Source organism: Colletotrichum acutatum, assembly GCF_030867785.1.
Source record: "Colletotrichum acutatum strain CBS 112980 chromosome Unknown BDZ83scaffold_18, whole genome shotgun sequence".
NCBI lineage: Eukaryota > Fungi > Ascomycota > Sordariomycetes > Glomerellales > Glomerellaceae > Colletotrichum > Colletotrichum acutatum.
This window is the reverse complement of record NW_026849012.1, coordinates 331720-344337: the sequence shown is the minus strand read 5'-3', so window position 1 is coordinate 344337 and position 12618 is coordinate 331720. Positions and strand designations below refer to the sequence as shown.

The following is a 12618-nucleotide window of genomic DNA, read 5'->3' as shown; positions in this document are numbered from 1 at the left end:
GTAACAAGAGACTCACAGCCGTTACAACTCCAAACACCTGGTTTCATGACTCCACCTCGTTATGGAAAGCCCATGATTAAGTACTGGTGTGAACCAGGCAAAGTTTCCGCCTACGATGTCCCGCGCGCACGCCTCCCAACCAGCCCCAACTCTCCGGACTGATAACGGCTGGATCCTGCACTGCATTCCCGCAGCCCCGCCCAAACGTGAAGTCTCTGCTCGCTACCCCATCCGAACAAGGTCGTTATAAATCCAAGCAAAGCACTTTTCGAGTACAGGATGCTGGCATCGCTAAGGTACTATGCAGCAGTCTTCTCTTTAACACCCTTTGCCTTGCACTTGGGCAACCTCCCCGTTCTTGGACTAACGAACGATTTAAGGTCTCCTGTAAGACGCACTTCCCGAACTTGCCAGAATTTAAATAAAGTGAGGTAATTCTATCAAGTTGACCCACAAGACACCAGGTAGTCATGGTGTCCCTATGGTCCTCAGCCACGAAACACACCCACCCCCCCCCCCTCTTCCCCCGTTTCTTCTCTATACTATGAATACCTTCATGTCATTACTAATGTTTAGTAGTGAAGCATGCTGTCTGTGACTGGAATCAGACTAAAACGTTGTCTCAATCGGCCTCCACTTATGATCATCCGGTTCTTCATCTAATACACTGGTAGCAGCTGTGCTCCGGTTGTTCCATGGATTTTCAAGTAAATCTGCATCACTGGACGCCACTGAAAGAGCTCGGTTTCGGCGGTAAACACTTGACATGATACTTTCAGGGATGGTAGAGTCTCCCTCTGCAAATCTGACCAAGTTTGCAGGCGATCCTGGCACTTGCAGATGATTCTGTCGACTGGGGTTAACAACTTGTCTCTACCAGAACAATGGAACAACTCACCTTGATAGACTCTGGATCTGATGACTGGTAGCTTTTATCTGTGGCCCCGGGGAAAGGAGCCCGCCCACAAGATGTTTCTGGTAGTGCGTTTTCAATATGTAACAATTCCGAAGAAATGAAATCGATGGAGTATCTTTCTTTGCGATCAATGACGAGCATTCGTTCCATGATCAAATCCAGCATCGAATTAATGAAGTCTGTACACAATGCCGATGCTCTCAGAATCCCAACCCACTGATGTTAAGAAAGTCAGATCAGTCGAACTCATAGGCCTGAGCAATGTGAGGATGCTCCGACTCACCTTCTGTACAGCTGGGTGAAGCTCAGCTCGCTTTCCCCCTTGAGGCATACACGAAATCACGAAGTAACTGTGATCAGGTTCATCTATGTCATCCGTGTCATCCGAACCGCGGTTGAGGTTGCGGTCTCTCTGGAAGTTCTCAACATCCTCGTATCCAAGCAGATACCAGATGCAAAATTCAAGAAAAACGCATCCGAGGGACCAAATGTCATATTTCGAAGAGATGGGAAGGCCTAGGTCAATTTCAGGAGCTCGGTATGTCCCAGTATAGCCGTCCACCCTCATAACGCGTGACTTCGTAAGGCGGGAGTGGTATCTGGTCAATCCTAAGTCAGCAACAACAAGGTGGTCTCGATCTTCTCCATGGGTCGAGAACCACAAGATGTTGGTTGGCTTGATGTCGCCGTGCCGCCCCCAATCTTTGACAAATGGTTCCTCAGAGTTAGAGCTTGACGATCTCTCGTCCTTCTGCCATGTTGAGAGTCCATGGATGCGTTTGATGGCATTTGCAATACCTCGGCATTGTTGTGCTATCCACTTTGTCGACGAGGGAGATGCATGAACCTGTTTCTTTTTCCAGAATTCCTCGAGATTGCCATCTGCCCACTCAAAGACAAGATAGAGCTTATTACCGTGCTGGAAAGTAAGAAGTAATTTAATCAGATGTTTCGCCTTCTGTGCCTTGGCGCATGATTGCTCGAGGGCTCTAAGCTCTTTACGATAGGATTCATGATTGGCACCATTTATCTCCTTGACTGCAAAGCATGGTGGGCTCTCTGACACCTTGACCAGGAAGTTAGCAAAGGCATCAAGCAGTATAGGTATGAAAGACTCACGTTGTTTCCTCTGTAGTCGTGGTGACTCTGGTGGATTTGAAGCCGGTGGATTGTTCCGTTTCCACCAGAAACTTTCTGCTCGAACTTATCCCACGGAAGCCTGATGTTGCGATTGAACACATAGGAGCAGATATCCTTACTTCCCATGCTTAAGAATGGGACGAATATAGCTTTCTGGTAGAAATAGAAAAGGTCGATGTGAACGCGCTCCCAGTTTTCAAAGAGTGTCATGTTGATTCGACCATCCCCGACGAAGGTTTTGAACTCTTTTCGGCTCTTTATTTCGCGGCAAAGTGGTAAGTGGTGGTCGAATATGCCTTCCTGGATAAACTCCTCGACGCGGCTCGTTTGCTTCATCAGTACCAGCGTGGCAACTATCCTTCGCCGGCTTCCTGCAGCACCCCCCCAGATCTGGTCAGCCTTCTGAATGAAACATTCGTCCGTGGCAGTGTCGTAGATTGCCTTGATCAGACACATCATGGTTTCGATATTGAATATGTTCTCAAATGAATCAACAGGAAGGTACTCCTCCTGGTCCATCTCGCTCAAGCGCAGATTGTTCTCGATTTTGTATCGAATTTCATCCTCAATGTCCACAGCCGATTGACCATGCTTGAGAAATTGCCCAGTGCATACAGTGTGTTTGAAGATATCGCTTTGGCTGGGTCTATGGCCGTTGGACTGGTGTGTCAAGCAAGGTGCCGCACTAAAACCTAGGTCGCGGACCGAGACGACGGCATCTGTCTCGCCAGGCTCAGAACACCCGGGTCCGCTTTGAAACGGAATCGACGCCTGGGCTTTGTCATAGTCAAAACTTCCTATAGCTGCTCCACCTGTAAATCCGCCTTGCCATGCAACTGGCACGCCTGTTGCGATCCTCGAGGGCTCGCAACAAGACACGTCATGCGCCGTGCTTGACCCCAGAGGAGATTGAGCATTTCTGATCGCGCTTGAGGTGCTACAAGGATTGCATGCAGCGTAATCCGCGATTCCACGCTCGTGATTGAAGTACATGGCGCTCATTTCGCTCGTGGATTGTCTTCTCTGTCTCGCTGGTGCCGGTGGTGTGATCGAGGATAGTACTTCCGTGCCGGTGCGGTCACATTCGTGAATGTCGTTGACTCTCGATGCGAGCATGTTGAAATGAGATCGATGCACTCGCTTGCGATAGCGCTACCAGATCTTTCCAATGTTGGAAGAATGTTGGAAGGCAAGGGAGGTTAGACGCTCTGGAGCTTGCTTTAAATGGAGGATATGGAGAAGTTGGTGGAATATCGTATATGGACATTCTTACATGATCCCCAGCCCAGGGCCTTAGGTTGGGGGGTGTGGTCCTCATATCATCTCTCGCCAAAATGCCTCGCGAGGAGCCTGGGCAGTGCCCATGTCTCACCGGCTGACCGCTCAGCTGCAGACACGGTGCGCCAGTGGAGAGCTTTAGGCGGCGTTAGCGGATGTGTGGGCCTTCAAAATCAGTAGCGTTGGGCTGGGGCTTGGTCCTACTTGCCAGCCTGTCACCCGTCTCACCGTCCCTTAGTATTACCAGGTTGCTGTGAGATCTCTCGCGTCCTGCTTTACCTAGCTTCTCTCCCAGCCTACGCTGAATTAATTAAGCCTTACGAACACATATTACTCCATAAGGTGATCTAGAGCTAAATAAGCCCACTGAGCAACCTGACCATCGTAAACACCTTGCCTATGGTAAAAAAGCCCGTTCTGTCGAGAAAGTGTAAAATTTTCAGCCGGTCAAGTCACCACAGAACTGTGAGATGGAAGTCACCTGAGGCGTGGACCGGTAATTCTGGGCACGGGAATCTGGATTCAGGCCCAATGGAGTTCAACCAAGTGCTACGTAAACACGAGTCCATAATTTCACATGGACATTCTCCAATGTTGGAATGTCACGTTTCTTCTGCAGAGGAGCACGAAACTCGAATAGAAAGTCATAACAAAAACAAAAATAAAAACAAACACAAAGAGGACCCCCTTGTCTTTATGCACGTTCCTGTGTCCACCCGCCCTCTTTCCGCTTATCAGATATAACGAGAGTCTGCATCTAGAATGCGTACATGCCGCTTTGTCCCGTTCCGAATCATTGGCAGTAACTGCCTCGGTAGGGATAGTCACATAGATGGACGAGGTCAATCTGCAAATGCAGCAAGGGAGGCGCGACAAATAGCATAGTGACTCTGTGAGAAGCGTCCGTTCAAGGATGCCTTACTACAAACAATGGGAAGTAGGTAGTGATTAATAAATGTCGACCCAGATACATTCCTTTGAAACTTGCTTCTCACAAAAAGACGCAACCCCGACCCTCTCATACCGAGTATCATTTGCAACGCCTTGGCTTTGGCAGATGACAAGAACATGGACTTTCGGTTCGCGGCTTTTCTTATCACGGCCAATTATAACAGCCCGTAGATCTTTGGCTTTGAACTTGTTCTTCCTGTCAAAACAAACCTCTGACGCAATCTGCTGCTCACTTACGTCCATGCGTCTTGCAATACCGCGAAGGATAGTATAGTCCTCATCGCGACCGTAATATGACGATCCAGAGAGCATGTCTTGATGGCGAGAGAACGGGCTCTCGAAGTCTTCATTCGCCCACTCAATTTTATCAAACTCAAGGTTCATATACTGAATTTTTCCCGTTTTGGAGAACCACGACCAAGTAGGAACAAGCCACGTCGACTGGGTAATGGCCGTCATGTCTACTACTTGATCGCGTTTCCAGAGAATACCCCTGGCGAAATACTTCTCGAAGGACCCGTGGGCGGCTTGAGTTTGCAGTGCTCGCGCCAGTCTGGTTTGAAGACCAAGGATTGCGACGGCCCTGTCGGAAGCTTTCGTAAATGCAAGCGCAGAGTACCTCTCGTGTAGATCTTGAATCAGTAACTGCCTCCCATCTCGATAATGATCCAAAGCAGACTGAGGGAAGTTGGCGTCCCCCAAAAACACTGCCTTCGAACTGTGAGTGACAAAGTTAGAACTTCCATCTTCGCCTTCCGCATAGGGCCCGGCTTCAGCTTACTTATACAAGCGGCACAAGGTTTCACACCGTATCCCATATCCACATTCCCAGTACACCTGGGTTGGGGTGAAATAAATTGATCGTCTCGATAGAGCTCTTTCTTGCAAAACCCATCCTCGCCTGCTGATCTCTGCCAATTCGACATCTTGTTGAAAATCATCAATGTGTGCACATACATACAGGTCTGGTGAACCCTTCACCGGTACAAGAACGCTTGGCCTGGGCGGACGGTTAGATAAGAAGCCGTCGAGTGAAGATCTGGCAGAGGCTGCACTGATTGTACAGTATGCTGCACTAAAGACCTCTTCCATCTTTGTTGACTCCTTTTCCCAGTCATCCTTATTGTCCTGGATGATACATAGTGAGTCAATCCAGATGTAATCTATGCCGAGACCGCGAGTAACTTTGATAGCGTCCTGGAAGGTCTTTGGTAGATGGTCAAAATCGATATGGTCCTGCAGTTGGGAATGATTCGCCGTGTAGAGGCAAAATCGTTCGTGCTTCTGCAACTGACCCCAACAATGGCTTAGAGCTATGTACTGGCAGCTTTTAGGCCCCATTGTACTGCAGCTCACAAGTTGAATTGGCGTCGTGACTTTGACAAGGCGGGTTGGCATCTTCAAGTTCTGCTGGGCCGTGTGGCGGTTGCATTCGGGATGTGTATTACAACTTTGCAACCACTGGTTCAACACAGTGAACTGGTCTGGGCTGTTCATTATGGGAAGTCTCGGTAGGCCGACTTGCATTCCCCTCGGAATTTCACCACCTATGCGCAGAGTTCAGCCGGTGCAAAGTTGAGATGTCGCACATCTACGTACCAGGGTCGACATAGATCGAAAGAAGATTTGGCCCGCCGTCTACACAAACTGCGGTAAGTGTTTGCCGTAGCTTCACGACTTCCGGAAGCACATTATCATATACTCGCTGCAGAGCATTAAGAAGTATGCTGCAGAGACCACAGTGTAATTGAGCCTCTGATGGTCTGAATTCTGCAGGGAATAAATCTGGCGGCGATACGATGCTGCATTTTGAGCAAAAGATCTTCCTTCCTGTGAGCGAAGCTTCCGATTGAGCCCACTGAATTTTCTCGAGGACTTGGGAGGCGAAGTCATTGTCAGCAAGAGACTCCCAAGAGTCATTGAGTTGACTTTGTTTCTGTGCAGGCTCAATGTTAACTGCTCGTTGATCCATGAGATCAAATCCAGCGAACTCACAAACTATGATACTATTAGCAAGGCGTGTCCTACTGAGCTTCAACTTTCAACTCACCGACTATTTTAGAGCGTAATCAATAATTACGATATCTGAAAGCATGTGAGTGAGTTGGGGAGGTGACTAACATTCTAATTCGTAGGCGAAACATGAAATATCAGCATAAAAATTCATTCAGGTCTTTTACTGCAGGTCTACTGACATACTAAACCCAGTCTTCAGTCAGCATTGGAGTCGTTCATCGGCTTGATTATCTGTGAATAATCTAACTTACTTCATCAAGTCTATCAGTCACATCGGTATCTTTGCCTTCCGGTAGAGAGCGATCAGGATTTGGCTCCAACTCTTCCGTCGCCTTGCGCTCAATCCCAACCAGCCCGCCAAACTCGTCAAGGTTGTTTTCGTAAGAAGGCAGCGAACGTTTGATCATGTTATGCTCATAGTCGTGTCCTAGGGCCAGTCCATCGCCCGTTGTGCTACTCCTAACTCTTGAGTTGGCCTTTGAACAACCTTGAGAATTGGATTTTTCTCCCGTCGGAACTCACGCAAGGTAGTATTTTTCCTGGATTCCTCTCATCTGCCTGTGAGCTGCGGAGGCTATCTCGCGACACTCAGGCGAGCTGGATTTGCTGTCCTTCGATACGTCGACGACGAGAAGCCTCGATTCGACAAGCTCCAAAAGTTCTCTCCACGCTGATTGAGCCTGCCATTTCGTAGCCAAAGTTGTGATGTGGTCTCGTGTGTCAGATCCGACACAATACTTCTTCTCGTCATCGTTCCACTCCCAGAAGTACGCAGTTCCACCTCTGAAAGCTTTCACGGTCTCAAAGCCACAAGCAAGCCAAATGAGTAGCTCCAAGACAACGCATCCCATGGACCAGATGTCATAAGCTCTCGATCGAGTCTCGTGGGCGGGTAGCTTCTTGTTTCGGTTGATGTCCATCTCAGGGGGCTCATACCGAGATGTTCCCGGCGGCGTCAAGGTGAGAATCTCATGAGCTCTCCTAATGCCGGTCGCAGCTTCTAGCTCGTGGAAAGTAGTGAGTCCCATATCGGCGATTTGCAGTGACTTATTTTTGTCCGCATCGATGAATACTAGAATATTCTCTGGCTTCAGGTCTCCATGTCTGCAGTTCTTCCCATGCAATTCTTCGAGAGCCTCAAACAGGCCAGTGAGCTGGCCAAAAACCCATGCAAGCTCGAAATTGTTCAAGGAAGCCCCAGGGGTACGACGCCAGTATTGAGCCAGGTTCCCCCCTTCTGCCCAAGGAAAGAGGAGACAGCGATCTTGGTCTTGTTCGTAGGCCGCGATAGGTTTGATCAGGTGGTTCGACTTGAAATTTCTAAATCTCTCGAGATTATTTGCCTCTTTGTCAAAGAACTTGCGAAGCTCAGGGTCGTCGTTTGCCTTCTTCAGTGCAACCGCTACGGAGCCGTCTTCGGTCTATGAGCTGCTGTCAGTATATGATGCAAGCGCACGACAACGGTGTCTTCATGCTCACCTTGATCAAGTTCGGAGCATTGATATGCGCTGCATGAACAATTACTTGCAACACCTCCCCAAAGAACCCTCGGCTTTCTACTCTTTGCTTGACCTCCAGGTACGGAAGTACTACGCTTTTTCGGAAATGAAAGCGGAAGTCTTGCCCTGTTCCGAATACTGGGGCAATGAACCTCCACTGGTTTATCTGGAAGAGGTCTTTCTGGATGCGGCCACAACGCTGAATGTGAAGAGGGAGACGGGGGCAATCACCGCCAGAGGGTGAGTAGGGTTGCCACCAGAAAACTTTGTCGCCGACAGCATTTCGAGCCCCTTGGAACGTAATGGGAAGGGACTTGTTGGTGAAAAGATGGGCTTTCAGAGCTTCCAAAAAAGACACTTGCTCTTCATCTTTGCTTGACATCGATACGAGGATCAGGAATAACTGGTTGGCATCGTCCGACACAAAGTCGATGAGGCTGGTATCAGTACCAAGGTTTGCAAACCTGAGAACTTTTTCCACTTGATCTTTGTTGACGAAGCGAGCAATTTCGTCATTCGGGAGAAATTCTTCGCTAAGATGATTGTAGCACAGCTTGTCAGCAATCTCTTCACCGAATGAAGATATCGCTTTGTAGTTTGGGGGCCTGAACCATGTTTTTTCACGATTAGCCGCAACGCATCATTGGAACGACCACAACATCAATGCACAGGAGGAAAAATGATAATAGACTTCGAATTCTTACGAATCTCTGCTTTTTTGGTCGGGCATAATGCGATACGAGACCGAGGCAGCCTCGCGTCCAGGTACGGCGTACAAAGGGTAGTCGTTTAGGAGCTTTGTGAGAGGCGTTGGGCTGGGGTGGTCGTTATGTAGGACCGGCCGAAGTGGATTTAACGCTACGCGATACCCGGGCACCTTCACACCATCACGGTTAGAGAGACCAGCGTGAATTAGGCGGACACTACTCACATACTTGGCAGGTCTTGACACGAGGTTCGCTGGGCGAGTTCAGACGGTGGTGTGCTTCATGGTTGCCTTGCGCCTCGTGCGCCTGTCCAGCGTCGTGGAAGTTGGTTCGCCCCAAAAATGGCGGCACTGGAGGCTGTGGCAGTATCATTGGACCTCATTAGAAGATGATGGCGACGTATAAGCGCTTAGGCAGGCTGCGGCTTAAGTTGCGAGGTGTGTTTGCGAATGCATCCATATGGCCGGTGAGGGGGGGGGGGGCGGGTTGGAATACGAAAGGAGGCCTTCAAATCACACTTGGGCGCGGTCGGAACACACCAAATCTCTCCATCAAGTCAGCCTGGAAATGAGTGTTTTCGAGGTGCAATCTACCGTCATGTAAGCCGATATTCAATCTAGAGAAGGAGATTTTCTCCAGTATGTCTGGGACACGAGCTTTACGAACCCCGGAAAGAAGCCCTCCGCCCGGAACGGCTCGATGAAGCAGGCTACATGCAGTCAGCAATAGGCTCCCGCGAGGCAACCTTATCACGGCCCACATAATGTGGTATCAAACCGTGAAGTGGCTTGGTTTCCCTACTCCCAGTCAGTTGTGGGTTGCACCTTGCGACGCTCCTTATGCCAAGACGTCAAGTCAGTGGTGCGCTAGTCGCTGGGACATATGGGAGCGCCTATGAGAGCCCGCTGTAGCCTGTGAGATGGCACGCAGCACGCAGCCTCAAAGGCGCCTTATCAGCTAAGTCCGGTATTCCCGGCCAGATCGCACGGGGAGTCCCGCGCGAACTCCCTAACTCGCGACGATGAACTGTGTTGGAGTTTGTTTGGACAGCCTGAAAGCTTTTGAATGATACGGACATCTACTTTCTGAGAGTACCGAAGTGCGGGGTCAAGAGTGAGGTTCCTCCTGGCACCGTTCAAGAGTTAGCACGGCAACCACGACCTACCTTCCATTATTAGAGACACATTCTGCGTAATTTCGACTCGAGGATAGCGATAATCATCAAGATATGGGTCTAGTCGTGCGCTGAAAACTAGTATTCCAGCGCAAATACGCACCGAAATGGCTAGACTCGCCGGTACCTGTGCCAGATCGGTACAACCACTTCGGCATAATGAGCATGCGAGCAGCAGTAAGAACAGCAGAGTATTTCCTTATCCGTAATAGATGATGAACGGCAGGGCGGACTCAGATAATTCAAAAATATAATCGCAAAGAGGAACCCTACTATGCTTTCGTGAAGAAAAGAGTACATCTAGCTCTGAATATTGGTCGCTATGGTCGTCCGCGAGACGATTCAACTCATCCTGAGTATGGAAGCTGGGTGTACAGATCAACCGGCAACAAGAGAGTTCTACTTGCGGGGCTGTCTCTCATTTTGAATCGGCATCTGGCCAAGACGAACCCAGACCAGACTTCTGCCTGCCAGCACATCAATTAGATGCCTTACTTTTTTATCAGGTACCTTGCCTAGTCGACCTTTTTGTGCCCGTATATCTTTGACCCGGGCGCACTTTTCGGGCGGGGCTTCCGGACGGGCGGCTCCGCCCCGTCTTGTGTAGCTGGATAGTAGCTAGGGGGCAGTGAGGTTCTCGTTAGCCACCTCGTGCCATCGACAACAGGTGTGGCTCCAGCCACTGGCGATGGGAACGTGGATAGCCTGCTAATACTGACACCGCGAACGAGCAACCGTAGGTTTGAGAACCATTGACAAGGAAGACTCATATAGAGATGGCACTACTCTCATGGGCTTCTGGGAGATGATGTTACGAACGATGTTGAGACTATGCAGATTATCATATGAGCCCTGAAGAGCTCAGCCGGAGCACAATCAACTAAGTATGTACCTTATGTGTATATGACTATTATCTCGTCTAATAAGCATTGAAGCCAGTCGCCGATATTTCCTTCGAGATGTATAATGTAGCTCGGAAGTTCCTAAGAAAAACAAATATGAAGCAAACCAAAATGAACAGTGAAAGTATTTTTATCGAAAGTAGTGGCTCGACATCATGTATAGGAATACGTTAACTCAAAAAACACTCTTCGCCAGCTTCTCCAGATTATCTACGATCGTGGAGAAAGAGTCAACCACGCTGGCATCACCGATCTTCCCAGATAAACAGCCAACGGTAATATCTCGGAATGTTTCCCCAGCAAAGAAAGCCAATCTTTGGTGAGCATGTTTAAGAAGTCTTGTCTGGGCCGTTGTTTTGGGCTTGTCCTCCATTTCTGGCGCTACTAGGGTTCCCTTATCAATCTGATCGGCGCGAGACCAAAGCCCAACCTCGAGTAAGACGACACCAAGAGCTAGGAAAGATAGTCGATTAGCACTCGTCATGACACCGGCAGATTTCACTTACCATAGATATCATGAATCTTTCCGAACCGTTTAGTAGGCTGACCCCATCTCTCTGGATGCCGATAAATATTTCTTTTCAGTTCTGATTCGCCAAACTGATCCGAAAAGTCGGAGTCTTGCCGTGAGTATTCGAAGCCGATCAGTCTTGCGCTCTCGAGTGTTGTGGACATCCCAGCGTCTTTAGGGAGCAGCAGGATATTCTCCGAGCGGATAGACTTGTGGACCCAAGAGTACCCGTGAAGCCTATGCAAGCAGGCTGCCAACCTGTGTGCCAGGCATAATCTGGCCGGAAGTGATGGCCGACCTGCTTTAGATCGTTCGTCGAGAAGATTCGAAAGAGTAAGCGACGGGGCCGATGGACTAGTAGGCGTAGGGAGCTTGAATAAGAGACCAAACCTCCGACCTGGCGTATCTTCAAAATAATGCGTACATGGCAGGACTGCCAACGCTGGGTCGCTCGACGGAGCATCATGTAGTAGGGCGGCCAACTGAATTACGCGTTCTCGAACAACGACCGCACTCACAGCACTGCCCGCGTCTGGTGTGTAACCTTTCGACTCAATCAGATAGCACCCATCCGAGCCTTTGAGATAACCAAGCTCGAAGTTGGGGAGTTTGGACGTGATAGACAAGTCGCTAAAAAGTGCTTCTTTGGCGTATGATCCAGGGGAGATATCTGCGGGTGAGGTGATGACCAGCTTCCTCAGTTCAATTCCTCGCAGAAGCCCTATAGATCCTGCATCGACATCTTTTTCGAGTTTCTGAAGCCTTTCCAACGTCTCAAAGAAAGTCGATGGCCACCACGCCGCCTCAAGTAAGTTTTGTATTCTTTCGGTCCAGGCCTCGAACTCAGATACAAGCTTCTCGGTACTGCTTTTGTCGAAGGCTACCCAGAGCATTTTCTTAGCCCATCCCACAGACTTTTGCTGGGCAATGGCCGAATCCTTTTTTGACGATGAAAGACTCTTGACACGGTCTTCTTCCGACATGGATGCCAAGTCGCCAAGTTCGAGGCTCTCGGCTCGGTCCTGCACTTTGTATTGTCCTCTCACCGCAGCATATTCCATTAAGAGTCCATAAAGCTCTCTCAGCAGCCCCAGGATATCATCACAAACCGTCTTCGGCAGGTGCTCGATTAAGCAACCGGGCATGGCTGGCGCGAACTTGCTGTCTTCAAACAGAACTCGTTCCATAGAGCCAAGTCGGGTTCGCTGAATCGAAAATCTCAGCCGGAGACGGTCGGCATCCTTCCCAAAGTTGCTGTAGTTGGTCAGGGTGTTGTCTATCGTGGAACATATGGGTTTGATCAGTGCGACAGCACCGAGCACTAGTCCAGCGGCCTCCATGATGCGGGGGAAGCGACTTTGGCACGGGCTAGATGAAATGATTTGAATGCCGAGAGGAAATAATTGAGATGTGAAATAAGCCGTCGAGGAGGTAGCTCATTCAGAGACCCTAGCCGATTTCGCGACATTTCAGTGGCTCAGTTGCGACGCTATTCCTACTCTGTCAAGAGTTTCCTGCATGTTA

General features: G+C 49.4%; 4 protein-coding genes across 4 annotated transcripts; all 4 read right to left on the bottom strand.

Moving 5' to 3' along the window:
- Positions 1 to 515: 515 nt before the first annotated feature.
- Positions 516 to 3422, bottom strand: BDZ83DRAFT_609869 (kinase-like domain-containing protein). The gene is made up of 4 exons (XM_060507558.1): positions 2036 to 3422; positions 1200 to 1982; positions 899 to 1132; positions 516 to 846 (listed from the first exon to the last, which is right to left on the bottom strand). The coding sequence occupies exons 1-4, from the start codon at positions 3170 to 3172 to the stop codon at positions 610 to 612; spliced, it is 2391 nt and encodes a 796-aa protein (XP_060368366.1). The 5' UTR covers positions 3173 to 3422; the 3' UTR covers positions 516 to 609.
- An 860-nt stretch (positions 3423 to 4282) lies between these two features.
- BDZ83DRAFT_570927 (heterokaryon incompatibility protein) lies at positions 4283 to 7638 on the bottom strand (the record flags this gene model as incomplete). The annotated part of the gene is made up of 4 exons (XM_060504355.1): positions 4283 to 5003; positions 5067 to 5832; positions 5885 to 6309; positions 6824 to 7638. Coding segments are annotated over 4 exons (2727 nt in total), but the record flags the coding sequence as incomplete, so codon positions are not given.
- Positions 7517 to 8981, bottom strand: BDZ83DRAFT_139791 (uncharacterized protein). Its single transcript, XM_060501277.1, has 4 exons — positions 8732 to 8981; positions 8505 to 8677; positions 7781 to 8333; positions 7517 to 7715 (listed from the first exon to the last, which is right to left on the bottom strand). Exons 2-4 carry the CDS (start codon positions 8528 to 8530, stop codon positions 7704 to 7706), a joined length of 591 nt encoding a protein of 196 aa, XP_060368364.1. The 5' UTR covers positions 8531 to 8677; positions 8732 to 8981; the 3' UTR covers positions 7517 to 7703.
- Positions 8982 to 10604: 1623 nt separating this feature from the next.
- Positions 10605 to 12557, bottom strand: BDZ83DRAFT_139407 (uncharacterized protein). The gene is made up of 2 exons (XM_060501274.1): positions 11090 to 12557; positions 10605 to 11036 (listed from the first exon to the last, which is right to left on the bottom strand). Exons 1-2 carry the CDS (start codon positions 12432 to 12434, stop codon positions 10759 to 10761), a joined length of 1623 nt encoding a protein of 540 aa, XP_060368363.1. The 5' UTR covers positions 12435 to 12557; the 3' UTR covers positions 10605 to 10758.
- Between the last annotated feature and the right edge of the window lie 61 nt (positions 12558 to 12618).